The 19,204-nt window shown below is 37.5% G+C and overlaps 1 protein-coding gene across 5 annotated transcripts in view; it reads right to left on the bottom strand.

Annotated features, from left to right (window-relative positions):
* NEK7 (NIMA related kinase 7) overlaps positions 1-19,204 on the bottom strand; it is a 146,030-nt gene that overhangs the window by 13,733 nt on the left and 113,093 nt on the right. For all 5 annotated transcript variants that reach the window (XM_024732228.1, XM_024732229.1, XM_024732226.1 and 2 more), the window contains 2 exons: positions 15,500-15,594; positions 11,226-11,339 (listed from right to left, as the gene is read on the bottom strand). In XM_024732228.1, coding sequence (XP_024587996.1) covers positions 11,226-11,339; positions 15,500-15,594 — 209 coding nt within the window. The remainder of the gene's footprint in view (positions 1-11,225; positions 11,340-15,499; positions 15,595-19,204) is intronic.

Genomic DNA, 19,204 nt, shown 5'->3' on the forward strand with positions numbered 1-19,204 from the left:
TGACAGGGAATGGTGGTTACTGGGTGATAACAGGTGGTCCTCCAGAGTAGAGAAACTAACATTCTCACGTACTTTATTCAGGTACTCTGAGGCTGGTCTGACGTCCAACTGGTGAGCAGAGTGGTGAGATGCTTCAGCTTTGATCAGAAGTGTCAGCCTGACTTGCTGCTTGCTTTCCATTAAGTAAATCAGCAGAATAGAACCTATCACTGCAGTTCCTTGCCAAGGAATACATAATGGTGTACTGAATATCCAAAGACTGGACTATTCAAAAAATTTGAACTCAGAGAGTATTGAGACGTGTGCTACACAGCTCCTATCAAACCTGCTAAGAGGATGAAAACTTAGAGAAGACCTGGTAAGGAATACAATTCATCCTTATAACTTTGGATAATCTATGATGTACCCTTTAATCAAATTAGGCCACCAGAAGGCTGCACGCTGGGAGCACACTGGTTCATCCTGCTGCTAAATCACCTTTCCAAAACCATGCTTTAATGCTTGCCTTTGGCTTTTACCAAAAATCACTTAGGCATTTATTGTATAATTGCTGTGTAAGACAATGCCAGTATATTACTCACAGACCCTTACAGGAGATATTCCTATCATAATTTAGTAGGAGAAAACTCTGAAGAACAGGTACACTTCCTCCTTAAAAAGAGAAACGATTTGCTTACTGTTTCCCGTGGAGCCATGACAGAAACACACAGATCTGCCTCAGCGGCTCTGTATAGGTCTATTTACATGCCCCTTCTCTCCTTGGTCCTGAAGTGGACTTCTGTTCTATTTTAATAACCTGTAAGTCGTGTCTTTTATTGTAAGTTATCTCAAATCCCTTTAGAAAAATGGTGGACTGTAAACATGTTATGGGAGATTTATATAGGCCCGAATTCTTAATTTGATGGAGTTTTCTCTGATATAACTATTGGTTGTTCTAAAGATATATTTAAATAGACATATTAAACTAGTGGGGGGAAAATCAGTTGCAATAGTCTTTTGGCAAAGCAAGGGGAGAAAAGAATCACAACAAATAACTTACTGCTTTTTTTTTTTGGTACGCGGGCCTCACTGTTGTGAGAAAGCTCCCGTTGCGGAGCACAGGCTCCGGACGCGCAGGCTCAGCGGGCATGACTCACGAGCCTAGCCGCTCCACGGTATGTGGGATCTTCCCGGACCGGGGCATGAACCCATGTCCCCTGCATCGGCAGGCGGATTCTCAACCACTGCGCCACTAGGGAAGCCCAACTTACTACTTTTATATTACAACTGGCCATGGAACAAGTTTAGCTATTTAACAACTAAAAAGTTGGAGACTGTCTAGCAAAGGTAAGGGTTTTTTCTCTTCCTCTAATTAATGACTGTTCAACCCTATTACCATCTCTTATGTTGTTCCTATATTCTAATGTGACTCCCTCCAAAGAAAATGTACTTGAATTTTCACAGGGAACAATTTTTTTATATCAGGTTATGAATTTACACAGTGACATGATGAATCATAAAAAAATGCCTCTAAGTTTTCTATCAGACAGTCAGACATTACATAATCAAAAAGAAAGAATTATCTTAGTGATCTCCCTCAGTATTAGTCTTACATTTAAAAAAAAAGTTCCTGCAAACCTCTGGAAGAAACTACCTTAAAAATCCTGAACAACTATACAACACTTTGAGATGATTCTAAGTACTACATTATTAACTACGTTCAAGGAAGACATATGTTCATATAATCACTTTAAGAATTTTATATATATTCCTATATGTCGGGCTTTAATTTCTAATAATAATGTCAGGCAATCACTTGCTCAAAAAAATTTTGTGTTTAAATTGAGAGAATTAGCTTTCCATTTATTACTTTATAGAAATAACTCCAAAATCAGTAGGTATTACATTAATAAAAATAAACAGGAGTAAATAAAAGAGACACTTCATGGTTTACGTTACCTTGAGAAAATTGTTTGGTTTGCATTACTTTACATGTGTTTGTAAACACATGTACTTTGTTGTTGTTTTTAAATTGTTTTATAGGACAAGTTAAAAATAAAGGTCTTAATATGTAGGAGCCTTTACAAAAATCAGAGAAGAAATAACTGTGTAATTCAGATGTTTAAGGGACATTTAAAAAGCAACACAGGGCTTCCCTGGTGGTGCAGTGGTTAAGAATCTGCCTGCCAATGCAGGAGACACAGGTTAGAGCCCTGGTCCGGGAAAATCCCACATGCCGCGGAGCAACTAAGCCCGTGTGCCACAACTACTGAGCCCATATGTCACAACTACTGAAGCCTGCGTGCCTAGAGCCCGTGCTCCACAAGAGACGCCACCGCAATGAGAAGCCCGCACACCGCAACGAAGACCCAATGCAGCCAAAGATAGATTAATTTTTAAAAAATAAAAACAACACAAACATTTAAGGGAGGAAAAGCATATAACATAAAAATAAAATGAATTGTCTCCAACATTTCTAAAGGATTATGAAATCATAAGCCACATGGAAATTAATGAAGCAGAGAAAATGCAAATATATTCTGATCTATATATGTCTAAAGAAATGTCAAAGCATATAGGTTGGTACCAAAAATATTAAAAGAAGAGAGTGTTAACAGTCACTGTTGTCAGGGCGATAACCCACTTAAGCGTCAAGTTCAGTTGCGTACAGGTGATGAAAACAGGGCTCTCTGTGCATCGTGGCGCAAGGTAACAGACACAACTCTCGATAGAGTAACAAAAGACCCTGCTCTTGGTACTGCTTCTCTTCCACCCCATCCTAATCCCTCTGAGACCAATTATGGTATATCAGTCTCCCAAACACACCCAGTATCCATCTACACAAGGACACATTTTAGCACCCCAAAGTGGGTCTAATACATTAACACGCACTATGTTTCGAAGCTTCAGATGTTTATACAAAATGAGGAGGCAGATCCAACGCATATGCCAAAGCGTCACTAGTGACTGACTTGGCGGGGAGGGAAGGGAAAAGAAAGCCCTCCTACACAGATACGTTACAAGGTAATGTTATGGCTCCGTTCCACAGAAAATCATTCAGTGTCTTCTGAAAACTCTGAAACGTCTTTGGCAAGTTACAGGATGAGTAAAATATAGGGCACCACTTTGGATTCGTCTTCAAGGAGCGAGTCCCCAGTGTCACTTCAGAAGCATACGTGAACAAAGGGCCTGCTTAAAAAAAATTTTTTAAACAAAAGTGAAACATTTAAAGCTTAAAGATCTAATCTTATATGGCAACTTTAAGTAAGGTGGTCAAGTGATATTTTAAATGATGAGAGTTTCAAACTTACTAAAACCATTTTTAGGAAGGAAAATCAAATGTTATTAATAGTGTTTGAGATAACACTCAATGTTAATTTTAACAAATAATGGCACAGTTATAGATTATATTTAATATTATTAGATATCTCATTCTACATTTTAAAGTAAAATACTCTCATCTCACTCAGCATTGGATTACATAACTGTAAGAACTAGAGAAATATTTGTGAAAACAGATATACTTCCAAACATTATTCGTGCCATATAATGTCCCTCATTTAAATATTCTTGAGACAGTGTATTAGGAATAATCTTCTAGCACCGATTTAAATAACAATGGTTAACTTCCAGTAAGAACTCCAGGAAATTTATATAGTTGTATTAAAATTTGTGAAGGTAGCAACTATAAAATAGAACTATTTAGACTGGTCAAATGAATAAAAGGTTTTATAAACTATAGTTTAACTTCAAAATATGCAAAACTAATCTGTACCTGGCACTTTCATCTTTTTTTCTTATTTACATAAAGTAGCTCTTTTATGAGCTAAAACAAAGGTCATGTTTTTTGTTACTGACTCAACTTAAAAAACTTCTTTAAGCATATTCTGAATTTAAATATAAACAGAAATTACCTGTATTAGGTTAAAAAGCCAGTTTTAATTTTTAAGGCTTCCACTTAGTACTTTGCTCTCCTTTCCTTAAGGGTAAACATTTGGGAAATGAAGCAATAAAATTACAATAAATCATAACATTTTTTGTTTAGCATGTCATGGATCGACACTTCGGATACCTTATTTGAAATACATGTAGTAGTTTTTACACATTCTAATATGTAAAACTCATTCCTACCCTTCTGCGAAAGTTCCTTATTCTTTCCCTTCAGTGTGGCATGGCCCACAAGCTGCGGCCAGGCCAGGCAGAGGAGTGCCCTGAGGGAGCTGTGACCCTGCCTCTCTGCCCGGGACACAGTGCCCCAGGGAAGGGGCGCCCAGGTGACATGGTGGGTGAGGGTGGGGACAGAAAAGAGAGCACTGAGGAGCCCACGAGCCTGGGGTAGACCTGAGACTCTCCTTCCTCCTTCCAAAGGCTGCTTCCTTTGCTCTTGCAGCACAAGCAGTGGATGTCGTAAGGGGTGCCCTGGAGTCTAGTATTTGCTCTGTTACTTCTGGGTCTCTGTCTGCTCACGTGTAAAATGGGAATAATGCTGCAGACCTTCCTTCTTTAACAAGAAACTTCTTATGTGGGTGAAAGAAAATGGTGATTTCAGAAGTTGAAAAAATTTAGGTATTCCAATTTTATTTAAAGCCATGCAAATACAGTTACTCTACAATAACCTATAAGTATCTGAAATCAGTTTAGTTCAACTAAAAATTCATCATTATTATTTTGTTATTCATATATAATCAAGCATAGAAAGGATCAAGCATTTAATCCTTATATTTTAAATACTCTGGAAAAATCAATACTTACCTAGTCTCCAGAATAATGAAAATGCCATGATGAGGTATCACCTCATATGGCCTCATCAAAAAGTCCACAGATAACAAATGCTGGAGAGGGTGTGGAGAAAAGGGAACCCCCCTACACTGTTGGTGGGAATGTACATTGGTGTAGCCACTATGGAGAACAGTATGGAGGTTCCTCAAAAAACCAAAAATAGAACTACCATATGATCCAGCAATCCCACTACTGGGCATATATCCAGAAGAGGAGACAAAAAGTCTAATTCAAAAAGCTACATGCACCCCAATGTTCAGAGCAGCACTATTTACAACAGACAAGACATGGAAACATCCTAAGTGTCCACTGACAGATGAATGGATAAAGATGGAGTGGTATGCATATACAATGGAATATTACTCAGCCATGAAAAAGAATGAAATAATCCCATTTGCACTAACATGGATGGACCTGGAGATTATCATACTAAGTGAAGTAAGTCACACAGAGAAAGACAAATATTATACATCACTTCTATGTGGAATCTAAAAAATAATACAAATGAATCTATATACGAAACAGAAACGGAATCACAGACAGAAAACAAACGTACGGTCACCAAAAGGGAGGGGAAGGAGGGATAAACTAGGAGTTTGTGATGAACAGATACAAAGTATTATAATACAAAGGACCCACTGTATAGCACAGGGAACTATATTCAATATCTTGTAACAACCTATAATGGAAAATAATGTGAAAAATATATATGTATATAACTGAATCACTTTGCTGTACACCTGAAACACAATGTTGTAAATCAACTACACTTCAATTAAAAAGAAAAAGAATAATGAAAGTGATGCTGGAAGTTCTTATGCGTCGGAGTGAAGTGGTAGGGAAGACTTTGCCAGTGTGCACCACTGACCTATTCCTGGGAAAAACCCTCCCTCCTGCCTTCCATTTCTCTAACTTAAAAAAAGTAAAAAAGGAGGAGGGGGAATTGTGGCATTGTCTAAGAAAGGAAGATATCATAATGGAAGTAATAAAGTAAAAAAGAAAATTGTTATTTAATCACGTTAAAGATTATCATTTTGGAGGTGAATGTTTATGAGATTTCATCCATTCTCCATTAGTTCTTTGGATGTGACCTCTTAGGCTGATACTTTATAGGATAATTGCATATTCCAGAAGTAGTTCCATTAACTGAGTTTTAATAGTAACTGATATTTTTCTATCTGTGGGCTGGAGGTATAAAGCCACAAAACACACAGAAATTTAATGTACAAGACAGGCATTAAATAATGTGAAAACTGATTAATAATTTTGATTCCAATATTATATTTTGGTTTCTTCACCTATAAAAAAAGTAGTAAGACCTACTAAATTATCAAGTTTTCAAAAATATAATTACAATGGACTTCCCTGGTGGCGCAGTGGTTGAGAGTCCACCTGCCAATGCAGGGGACACAGGTTCGTGCCCCGGTCCGGGAAGATCCCACAGGCCGCGGAGTGGCTTGGCCCGTGAGCCATGGCCGCTGAGCCTGCACGTCCGGAGCCTGTGCTCCGCAATGGGAGAGGCCACAACAGTGAGAGGCCTGCATACGGCAAAAAAAAAAAAAAAATTAAAAAAAAAAATATATATATACAAAATTACAAGGTAACCACAAGTACTGTGTCCTAAAATAGTCTGTCATTTATAATGAATTTAAAATTACTACTAAACAGATAAGCATTTGCCATAATAGGTCAGATTCACAAGCACTGCTATCATAACACTGTCCACTTTATTAAAAAGCTTTAACCATCTCACCAATGTTTTACAGGCACTTAAGTTTCCTTTTTACTTAAAGTATGGTTTTCAAATCTTCAATTTAATTTCTCCCTACTCTGTTTTCTCAGACTGAGAACACTCTTCTTCGCTCTACTCATTTCCATTTTCCACTTTCATCTACAAACTCTTTACTCAACTTTTCAGAACTTCCTTCCAATCTGCTGAGGCAAAATTCTCTTCAGCCTTTCCTGTGTATTCTCTATTTATGCTAGGATTTTTTAATTTAAAAAAATATTAAAGACACAAATCTATATTTCGCATTGTGTTAGTGCTCAGATTTTCAAATATCGGTTAAAAAGAAACTAACTCAGTAGAGAACCACACTTTACACTTTCTATATAAATGATTTTCAATAAACTATTCACTATTTTTAAAATTTAGATTCTCCTGAGGTAAATTACTGAACAATCGTGAAAACGCACAATTCTGATGATTACTCCAGTGTCTCCCAAAGAAATTAAATAGAGAAACTGAAGGGAAAAAAATCTATTTGCCTTATTTCCTAGTAATGGACATTGGACATTGCAGATATGATGTTGCTTGCTTGTCAGAATGAAAAGAATCATGTAGCAGGTAACATCAGTAAAAGGAAACATCATACCTCTGACCTGTCTTTTGAGTAATTTTCTTCCTCACTGCATAGAGAGTTCTGTAAGAACATTCACTCATTCAATTGACATTAACTGGTTCATTCATTCTTTTCATTTATTCCTTTAATCTCACTCCCTCATTCGCTCAATTGATTGATCAATCAATCATCACTGAAACTTTTTTAGTGTGCCAGGCCCTAGAGACACACAGATAAAAAGCAGTTACAGGAGCCAGACAGTCTGGAGTGGGGAGCCACATGTGCAAAGAAGACGTGGTACATATACACAATGGCATACGACTCAGCCAGAACAAAGAAAGAAATTTTGCCATTTGCAACAAGATGGGTGGACTTGGAGGGTATTATGCTAAGTGAAGTAAGTCAGACAGAGAAAGACAAATACTGTACATCATAACTTATAGGTGGAATCTAAAAACGAAAACAAACGTGGCTATAACAAAAAAGAAACAAACTCACAGATACAGAGAACGAGTGGTTACCAGTGGGGAAGGGGGAGGGACAAAAGGGGATTAAGAAGCACCAACTACTATGCATAAAATAAATAAGCTACAAGGATATATTGTACAGCACAGGGAATATAGCCAATATTTTATAATACTTATACATGGAGTATAACCTCTAAAAATTGTGGATCACTATGTTGTACACCGGAAACTTACATAATACTGTAAATCAACTCTACCTCAATGAAAAAAAACAATTATAATGCAGTGTGGCTGCCAAGGGAGGAGGGTTTGAGGGGTGGAGAAAGGGGAGCAGGATAATTTTATGCAGAAGATGACGGCCATGGTTTGTTCTAAAGACAATGAGTTTGCCTGATAAAGCACAGGGCAAGGAGCGCTTCAACACAAGGAAGCAACACCCACAGAAAGAAGGAAATTCATGGGCCTTCTAGTACAACCTGCATGGGCAGAGTTCAGGAAAGAAGCGAGTACACTGTGATCAGAACGCCAGGAGAGCTCAGCCCAGACCAGACTACGAGGGGCCGTGGGAATTACAACTCCTTGGACTTAGTAAATGTTCAATAAATGTCTGCTTCACTGATGTTAATTTCTTAATCACCAACAATACCAAGTTTAATTAAAACTAAGAGGTATCTCAGGGAAAATATCTACCTTTTTTTTTTTTGACCCAATATTTTTATTGTTAAGTACAGCAATTCCCTATTGCTACATGAATGAGATCACTACTAGAAAAGGAAAGAATACTGAACACTAAAAGTCATGAGATACTTTAGTCAGCTACAAATATATATACGTTCCTAATATCATTCATGTACAGCTGAGATAATTCAGTCTGGAATCCTAAACGGTACATAATAACAACAACTTAATTCAAAAGGAAATATCTGACATACAGGTTTATTCTTCCAAAGGATACTATTTCCCAGCTTTGGTTTTTAATGCTTAAGTGTATCTATGTCTTAGATTATAAGAAATTTAAAAACCCTAAGCTCTTAAACTCTGAGCTGTTCTAAATGGAACGACTGTATCTGGAAATAAACCCTGTAGAGCTCCCCAGGATTCTGATCAAGTGAGGCTGGTTGGCAGGCATGCCTTTTATTCTCATGAAATGCTCCCTGTGTGTCCTCCTTGGGCAGGAGCCTTAAAAATTTAGCAGTAGCTAAATCAACTTAGTAAGCTTTCAAATAGATATTTGGTGGGGAATTAATTTGCTTAAAATGTTTAGTTTTCCAACAGATATAGAGTCTGTTAGCATTTGAGCTATAAAATTGACACCTAGTGGACTGGTCTTTTAACTGAAAGTTCACTGTTGAAAAACTTTATACTTCACTTTTCATTGTTTCCTAAATTTTGCCCTACTAAAAAAGCTAAATGGCAATTTAGACTTTTAAAAGATCTATAAAGCCTACTATATAAAGGAATATTAAGATACCGTTGAAGTATGGCAGCATGAAGTCTGTTCAGGTTTTTTGCTACCATAAATTCTGTATAATTATTTTCCAAACAAATTGAGTTCCTACTTAAGGAGAGAAAATATTTATTAGCACATCTGCATTTCAAAGCTCTTATTCTGAGAACTTTTCTACATAACTGAACAGATTAAAGTAAGATCATTAGTCTGTATTTTTTGGATCTCATTTCTTCAGTAAGAATTAGTTTCCCTGTTTACCTACGCATTACAGCTTTCAGTTTTATCATCGTGCAACAGCAAATTTTACCAATCGGAGAGACTGTACTATCTTTTTTGGAAAGTACATCATATAACATGTTTTGCTTTATATCTCTCTTCAAAACTGGTAACTATATAGAGTGAAGTAAAAAAGTGTAATCTGTTTTCCTTTCCCAACCATAAGACCTTCTTCTATCTGGGCCAGACTTTGATATTTGCCCCTTGGCTGAGAATCCGCAAATCCAACTTCACACTTAGCTGCAGTGAAGTAGCCCTGCAGGCAGGCCGACTTCAACGAACCACTAGTGGTATCATCATTAAAATCCTGCTGAAGGTCACCATGGCAACCGCCTGCTGAGGCTTCACTGCTGCACTCGGCATCTCCTAATCAGCTACCATGTGAAATGCAAATTCAGACAGTCTGAAAATTAGTCAAGAAGAATAGGGGATGAGGATGCAGATACGTGAAATATTCATGCGCTTCGTGGAAAAAAGAAGACAGCATGAATGACACAACAAAGGACGGCCCCTGACACTCTCGCTATCATTTTGCATGACTATTCACACCCTACTGTATTTCCAGGCCGAGAGTTCTGAAGTTGGCTTTGTGAAGTGCCGTATTTATATTCTATACCCAAAATAGTAATTAAAAATGGCTAACATAATAGCATTAACATCAAATAAAGATAATACTTCTAAATTACCACCACTGCCTTGTAAGAGTTTGTTCTAATTACCTGAATACCAATGCTGTGAAACAAAAAAACCAAGCGTCATTGATTATCAATATCAAAACTATTAGAAAAAAAAAAAGGTACTTTCAACATCCTAGGACCACAAATGCCTTACATATGGTAAAAATTCTTCAGAGATATTTATTATTCAAGTTACATGGACTCACTCTTCCTTATATAAAATTGGAACCGACTGCATTCATTTCACATAGAAAGAGTGCTGAGACCACCTAAAAGGTGAACATTATAATTGGTTCATATTTTTCCTTTGCCCCTTTCCATTTTCCTTGGGCAAAACATCTGCTGCTCATGAGCAGGTGAGATGTCCTAAAACAGTGGTTTCTCTGGGTGGGTCCCCAGTGAGCTTTCCAAAAACAGTTATGTGAACACACTTAGTTAGCCTGAGACACTGCTATTCTGCATATCTCCTCCTTAAATATAGATAAAATCATGATGCATTAGGCAAAAATGGGAGATGTTTTGTTCAATGAAAAACTGGATGTTGGGTGGAGCCCAAACAACTCATTTCAGTGGGTTCCCAAAGCAAGCAAGGATCCAGCTCAGATCTTAACAAGGTAAAGTCCTCTAAGATTTTCAATTCTACCCAGTGTACTTTTTACCACATCTACAGTGATAAGCACAAACATTTCCTACAGGAATCTGACTGCAGCAGTGAGGTCGTGATGGGACAGATCTTGTAAAAGCAAAAGGAAGGAGGGTAAAGCTGAAAGAATAAGACTGAGAGGCATGCAGCTGAGAGATGTTTGCTTCCACTCTGGGAAAACATGGGCTGGAGGGAGGGAAGGAAGTGGTGCCAGAAGAGAAAGTTACAACTGTGTGCTGCTCTGAGACCATAGGCATGAGGAGGGACCCTGTTAAGAGGGGCCACTGGACATGCTGGTCGCCCAGAGCCTGGCTTCGGCATTAATTCTGCCCTCCTCAGTGTTCAGGAGGCTGCAGTCAGCCACTGCTCCCATCCCACGTAGGAAGTGGCCGGTGTCACACCACGTGCTGTGCTGTGTTCCTTTCCACGTGATGAACTAACTGTGGCCACCTCTCTAACAGCCAAGCCTCCGAGAGAAGGAAAACGGAATGAAGGTGCTCTTTCTGCCACCTGTACTTGTCATTTGTATCAATGGATAAAAGAAGATTCTATAATAAAATGCAAACATCAGCAAAATGAACAACATGAACGCATGACTGAAAAATGACTTACCTCCTCTGAATAGTGATCTGAAGGAAGAGGTGGGTAGTCACACTGCTCTATCTTCTTACACAGCGAGTACAAGTTCATTTTGTCGCCATAGAAAGGACTCTGTAACGCAGCCATCTGTAAAATGCTCCCAATGAAACTGATATAGTTACATGGTAACTTTAAGGGAGATTTCATCAAGTATATTACACTGCGGGGGGTGGGGGGGTAATTACAAATACTTTAAATAAAGTTCTGTAGGCATTTTGTGTTTCATGAATATCCTTTTCAGAGAATTACTGAGTAAGTCCTAAAAAGTCTTACTTCAATTTTTGGTTATTATTTTCAACATTTAAACTTCCCCAAAAGGGAGAAACGGTTAGCATATAATTATTTAAACATATACACACGCACACATACGCAGTATAAAACAGTATTAGAAGAATAAGAAAATAACTTAAGACACTTTGTAAATACAATGCTATAGGAACAACTAGTATATCTCATGACTAGACAGACATCACTGGTATATATCAACCATGTAATGGTCACAATACAACAAAAATGAAACTGAAGTTAAAACTGAATTATAATCTAGCAATGCTTGGGGAACAGAACACATAGCATTTTATTTCACACGACAGTTTCTGTAGGAAAAGGTTATTTTGAGATAAAAAATGTCTCCTCGGTCTGAATGTTATAACTGATCCTCAACTAGTTCACAATGAATTAGAAACTGCTTTTCTTTTTTGATGATGTCTCGAAAACACGAAATGTGCTCAAAAGCCCTAGGAGTCTAGCCGCTACTTCAAGGCATCCAAATGAGATTTTTATGTAGGAAAAAAAAACGACTCTAAGAATGAATGCCTTTTAAAAAGACATTATTGAATTTAACTTTAAGACCAGGTTCTAACTTGACCTGATTTCAGGTGTGAGCAAGGACTGTGGTTAGCAGGGTTAGAAACTAAAAATTCAATTGAAAATGTTCGCCTCCTGAATCTTTGAACTGCGGGCGCGAGACTACAACACGGAGTACGACGCTGCCCCCAAGTCAGTCACCCTTTTCTACATGTGCTAATAAGTTTGATTTTGGAAGGACAATGTGTACATTCCCCAGACAGGCCGGGCGTGCGTGCAACACGCTGGGCCGAGCAGTGCTCCTCGGTGGGGTGGGCGTCGGCGGGGACACATGAGCTGCGAATGGCTCTCATCTGTCTGGGCCTCTGCAGGCAGAGCTTAACTCCTTCCCGGCCTGGACCGCGGGGCTGCGGGGGGGAAGCAGAGCTCAGAGCTGCCCGGCAGCCCTTTCCTATATCTCCTGCAAAACCGCCTTAGGAACAGGTGTTCCCCACGAAGAGAAGAAACCCCCAAACTAGGTGCATGTCCCTAAACATATAAATTTCCACTCCATTTGAGAGGAAATTTCTAGAAGAGGGGCTACAATAATAACATGTTTTGTTGAAATGCGAGGACACTTTATGATAAAACACAATCTTTAAAATGCCCCCCTTGAAAAACAGACTGTGTGTATAAACTACTGTCTCTCCGTGTTTGCAAAAACCCTAAGTAAACGTCCGTATATTCATTATCCTGTGCCAGGAGTTCATTACAGTACTTTTGTCTCAATACTGCAGTGTTAAAAAAAAGAAAATCTGAATGTCCCCTAAGGAGTTAAACAGGAATAGTATATTTTCATGCATCTCCTGCTTTGACAGATGAAAAATGTCAACTGTCCTGTTTTTATTTTCAAGCTTTTGCACTATTCATCTGGTTCATTAGTGCATCTCGATGCTGCCCCTGACAGCTGCTCGCCCTCTCCTCCCAGCAGCTGAATTTTTCAGGCTAATTTGATCCTCCACACTGAGACGATCGCTAGAATGATTGACTTGCTCCCTGACCTCCAGGGTCCGACTTCCCTGATTAGTATTCTGGGGGTGTTGGAGGGACGAAAGCCCACTGTCTGTCTTTGGGGCTGGTGGCAGCTCTCTTTTTTTTTTGAACTGTAAGCCACCAACCTACAACCCTGGAAGGATGCAATTGCTGCACTGAACAATAAAGGAAATGTGTAAAACCTACTTTTCCATGTAAAGGTCCGTGTAGCAAAAGCACAGCATCTTGATTTTAATTAGTAAAGTCTACTTTGTTGCATATCAATTAAAACTGTACTGCTAGTTTTTTTTTTTTTTTTTTGAGGTTTCAGGAATATCTGAAAGTCTAATTTTCTGAGTTTAAAATACGTTTTCAAAAAAGGCTTCCCACTCCTTCGTTGTGAATGGTAAATTCTTAGTGGGATACAATATAAAATATCGATGTGACGCTATGGCCAATTTTTTAAAGCTAAACTACTGGGCATTTTTATTGACATTCTATTAATACAGAACCAGAAAGATATACAGCATCAAGGTAAATTAAATCCTTAGAAAAATTCTAGTTCTTCCCAATCACCTGCACAGAGCAACTGAGGAAATGTGCTAAGCTGAAAACTAATGTTACCATGTTAAATACTGTAACTCAGAACCATCCACACACATAACACACATGAATGGAGGAGTGTCCAAAACTAATGTTACCACGTTAAATACTGTAACTCAGAACCATCCACAACACATAACACACATGCATGGAGGAGTGTCCAAAGAAATAATTTTTATTTTGGTGTTCAAGTATACATAAAAATGGGACACTGCCTCAAAGGCAAATCCAGAATGTGAAGAATTATTTCAGTTTTGACATGGGAGTCTGCTGGTCCTACAATAATTAGCAAACTTCCCAAAAAATGCTTATTACCTCAACTGAACTTTTTCATTGCTAAATTTAATTTCTTTAGTGGAAACCAATTTGCTGTTTACTTTAGGTGTATAAAGGGAAAATGTTGCTTTGATAATATTATTAGACTACGGCCTGAAGGAATCTAAGGTCACCTAAACAGGTATAAAATATTTTAAAATGTACAAAGTGCCTTTTAAACTTTACAATAACTTAATATAATCAAATCAGTACAACACTGTTCCAACCTATTAACATAATATAATATAGTAAGCATAAATCTCTTTTAATCTCATGTGAATACATACAAACATGTATTTTGTTCTATCACTAATTCATAACTTTTCTTAATAAAAATTATCCTAAGGATGTTCTTTAAGAACATTTTTTAAATCTCTTTAAGTGGTCATTAGTTTATTTAGTAGGAAGAACAAAATCGCAGGTTCCTTAAATTAAGGAAATTTGAACCTGCAATCTGTAAAATAATAATTAAAGATTATGATACACATTTTAAAAAACCTTCTGCTGCTCTACTTCCAAGTAAAGGTGGAACAATTAAAATAGATGATCTCATCATATATTTCATTTAAGTCAGGAAGACAAGAGACATAAAATAAAGAGTAAGAAATACACTGGTTTCTACCTATCCAGTTCAGATTTCCTTTGTATACCTTAAAATATGAAAATGATTCAATGTATTATTTTCCTTCATTTTATTTTATTAAAAGAGTTACCGAGATGTAGGTTAAGTTTTAGTTAACAGCTTTGACTGAAAGCCTACATTCCTAGGAAAATTACCATTCAATTAAAGAAGTAAATTACAGAAGTCCCTAGCATGAGTGTTCTCTGATACCATTACTATATAACATGAATATAAAATGTGCTCATAGCATGCTTTCTTCTCTTCACTCAGACTGTCACACTGCAATACTTGCTAGAGGATCTATCTACATGATTCCATCTTCCTTTGATAAATTATCACCAGTAGAACAGGTGAGAGAGAGTATTTCACTGAGCTTTACCAATATAAACCGTTACTCACGGAAACTAAGTGATAACCTAGAAGAATTATCTGTCTACAAACTATCCTTAAAGCTGAATTAATCTACATAAAAGTGAAAAAAAATGTGACAAAGCTATTTACTATGCTTTCATATTTTACATCCATTCTATTATATCCATCCTGTTACGCATGGGCAACAGTTTTTTTTTAATAGATCTTCAAATGTATATTTTTATAAGTAAGATTATATAGCAACATTATATTAACATAAAAAACATTTAAGAAATAAAACTCCCATCAAAAGGAAACAATTTAAAATTATATTAGAGGAAGTAAATGTGTAGAAATGTATAGTTACTAAATTTCATTATACAAACAGTTACTAAGTCAATGAATTAACTTCCTCATAATTAAAAAGCTAATTCTTAAACATCACCCAGAAAAAAATAACTATATACTATTAGGATGGGGAAATATATTCCAGTAAGTAAAACCAATTCAATATATGGAATTTATCACCATTACCTACCTCATACAGTAGACAGCCAAGGGACCAGATGTCAGATTTGAAGTTGTACCCATTTTCATGTATTCTCTCTGGAGACATGTAATAAGGTGTACCCACTGCAGAAAGAAACCAAATAAAACAAGAGAAGGAAAAGAATGAAGATGCCACTGTGCTAAGAAATTACATCCAAAATTCCAGATTTAAAGTGCCATCAAAATAATTCATTAGGATCAGAAGATTGCTCTGGGGAATACTCAAAACTTTTAAACTTCCTCTTTCCTCCCTGATCCTTGAACAGCATGTTTACAACTATCCCACTTTAAAAAGGGTGTGGTGGGTTACACTTTATTTCCTTTTGATCAATTCAGGGAGAATCTAGGGAGCATAACTAAAGAAAAAGAAAGGAGTTCTAACACGAAAATCGACTAAGTGACTCACATTGATTTCATTTCTTGATTTTTTTAAACATGGCTTGTATATCCCAAATAATTAAACATGATGATATAATAATTTTAAAATAAACAGCAATACATAACAACTGAGTAGAGTACGTATAAATAAATCATACTTATTAACTTTTACAGAAACATCCCTTAGAACATTGTTGTGACTCTTAAAATTACAAATGATATAATCATTAACCTTCAGTACCTTACTCCCACTTTAGAAAGAATAAAACAGACTTTTGTACATCAAAGGGTTATATAATAACATATGTGAAAGGTCACTGACATCTCTGAAAAAATGTCCGAGACTATTGCTACTGAGAACTTTGTAGAGACAAGATGCTCTGGATAATTTGGGGGTTTGCTTGTTTTGATGTGTGAGTACATTTTTTGTTTTTTTATGACCATTTTAGAAAATGTGAACATAATATAAGGAATGCTAATATATTTAATTTAAAATGTATTAAATATCTTAAAATAAGTAAGACATATACATTATATTTTGAAGGGTAAAAAACATTGAAGTGACTTTGGAAGTGAATATCTTAAGTCTCAAACTTAGATGACTATTATTTCACCATCTGCCTAAGGCTTTTTGACAAATAGAAAATCAAAGTTTGAGAACAATATTTAGAAATTTTACTTGCTTGAGGCAACAGCTACCAAAACTATGCTGCTGCTCAGAGAGAAAAGCACATTCCCTTCTTCTACTAATTTTTAAGTACTCCCTAGGAGTTAGTAAATCTAATGAGAGTGTAACTCAGAATGCTGAACAGCGGTGTTTCGTCAGAGGCAACAAGAAGAGGCACATCAACAGTCAAAGCATCATCCTCAAAGGCATCATCCTCTTCTTCCAAAAGAATGAAGTTATAACCTAACGGTTGTGTGGAAACTATGCTGGGCTAAAAGCTGAAAACATCATGAACCAGCTATTCACAAGAAATCCTATCTATACTGGAATCCATTTTTCCTAGTAATGGATGGTCCTAGTCAGAATGGATGAAAGGGAGGTACTTACTGAAGTGAAGAAGTGAAAAAAGGAGTATGCAAACCGGAGGATAAAAGAAATTTAAAGTATGAAGTATTCGGACATGATATTTGAGGCAAACTTTAAGAAAGAAATGATTTAATTGCAGCATTTCCTCTAAAGACAAACAAGTAAGTTTGCCAAATTCTCTCAGGGTGAGAAAAGCCAAGAAACTTTTAGAAATGGCTAGGTTTAAAGAATTTGCATTATTATTGAGTCAGATAAACACAAGCTCTGCAGCTTTGGGCCCTGTAGCCCCTTCCACTTGTAGTTTTCACAAGCAACACCAACTGTGGGCATACTGAACGCTCTCCATTCAAGGGGGGAGGGGTACAGCTGGAATAATAAATGGCTCTGTACAGGTTCCCGGACGTGAAGCCAGTGACTGGCAGTGAGGGATGTGCAGAGAGAGGCTTCACGGAATCCACAGGGGGCGACTGAAAACAGTGAGGCTTGAAGGTTCAGAGTTTACCAAAAGCAAAGGTAATTTTAACCAGTAGCTCTGGGAAACCTGCTGATACATTAGGGGTTTGATGTGAGTGTGAAAGATTGATGAGAGGGAAAAAGAAGAACAAATGCTTGCATTTTACAGAGATTAGCCCCAGCATCACACCTTAACTGCCACACAGACCCAACGCACGGCCGGCCTGAGAGCCAAGGAGGCAGAGAAGCGGGATGGTTAGGAATCCCACTAAACTAAACCTAAAACCTGAAAAGCTGCAAGGTACAGAAGAGCCTCTTAGGGAGCTGCTGGAGGTCATTACCAACAGTTACACACAGAGTTAACGCTGCGGCTTTAAACCCAGACGAGGGTTCTCCTTCATGTTACCAGCAACCAGCGTCTTTATACTAAATACACGTTTGGGTATTTCAATTATGTGTATCTTGCGTATATAATAAAATGGAAATCTGAGTATGCTACTCACCTCTCTGACCGACACATCATGTCCAAAGGCGTCATTAAGTGGGAAAGGAGAAAGTCTGACTCCTGCACTATGATTACTGATGGGACAGACTCATCACTAAGCGCTGAGCCTGGGTGCGAGAGGCAGGTTTTGCCGCCCCCCCCGGCAACGCCTCCCCGACCTGCCCCCGCAGGGCGCCTCCGTCCTGGACGCCGACACTGAGTACAGGCTGGGCCCCTGCCCATGAAGGGTCCATCCTCGCCCGTCTCTACTGGGCACAGAGCCGCAAAGTTTAAGTGCCCAGGAAAATGCGAAATGCGTTTAAATGCAGTGAGACGTTCTCCACATTTCAAACTTAATGAATACATGATTATTTCCTAAAAAACCTTTTTTTCTAAAATTCATGACAGCTGTGTGTATTAGTGCTGTTGCCTCAAGAATGTGGTGACTTCTTAACAACTGTACAAGACAAGGGGGCGGTGCAGAGTGACATGATTAGACACTAAAACGACCACGCAAATTACTGTGCGTTGAGGAGCCTCAGACGGCAGGACGCATGATTCCACTAGTCTTTCCAGAATGCGTGGCTGGAGGTAAAACGGGAATATATTTCACTGCCGCAGATACTTATGTCATTTTAACCTCCTGACAGGAGTAAAAGTGAGTAAGAAACGGATGATGACATTATAAAACACAGAAAGTCTGATACTAGAGGAAAATTGTTAACAACTGAAAATGCTATCTGACCCTTCTTTATAATAAGACAGTCATTCAAATATTTTTTAAAAATCCATTACATTAATTGACTTATTCTAGCTATATGAGAAAAGTTTTACATGGGAAGTACTCTGTTAACAATAAATACATCCTAAAATGTATCCTTAACAAAATGAAGACTGATTTTCGCAAGTTCTACAATATGTTTAAGAAAGCCAAAAACTTCTGTTAACATGCTATTATAGAATAAACTAATAACTTTCAATTCATCAGAGTAAGTTACATACAGAATTTTTTCAATAGTTTATAAACATTTAGCAATTTCTGCAAAGACTTGAATGAGAAAAAATAATAGAACCACTGAAGCATCTTTTTATGTGGTTAGATTTGGGTTGCTATTTTTTTGTCTTGTTTTAAGTAAGGGAGGAAAGGAAAAATCAGTCAAAGGTCAGGAAATCTGTTTCACATGTTACCTTTGCCACCAACTAACTAGGACCACTTAACTTCTCTTTTTATTACTTTCCTCATCTGTAAGGTGCAGTGATGAAGAAGATGAGATCATTTCTGAGATCCCTTTGCTCTCAAACTCTCCAGCACTCATAAAAACCCTGCAAACACCCATACAGAAAGT

Source organism: Neophocaena asiaeorientalis, unplaced genomic scaffold (genome assembly GCF_003031525.2).
Source record: "Neophocaena asiaeorientalis asiaeorientalis breed wild unplaced genomic scaffold, Neophocaena_asiaeorientalis_V1.1 scaffold896, whole genome shotgun sequence".
In the NCBI taxonomy this organism is placed as follows: Eukaryota; Metazoa; Chordata; class Mammalia; order Artiodactyla; family Phocoenidae; genus Neophocaena; species Neophocaena asiaeorientalis.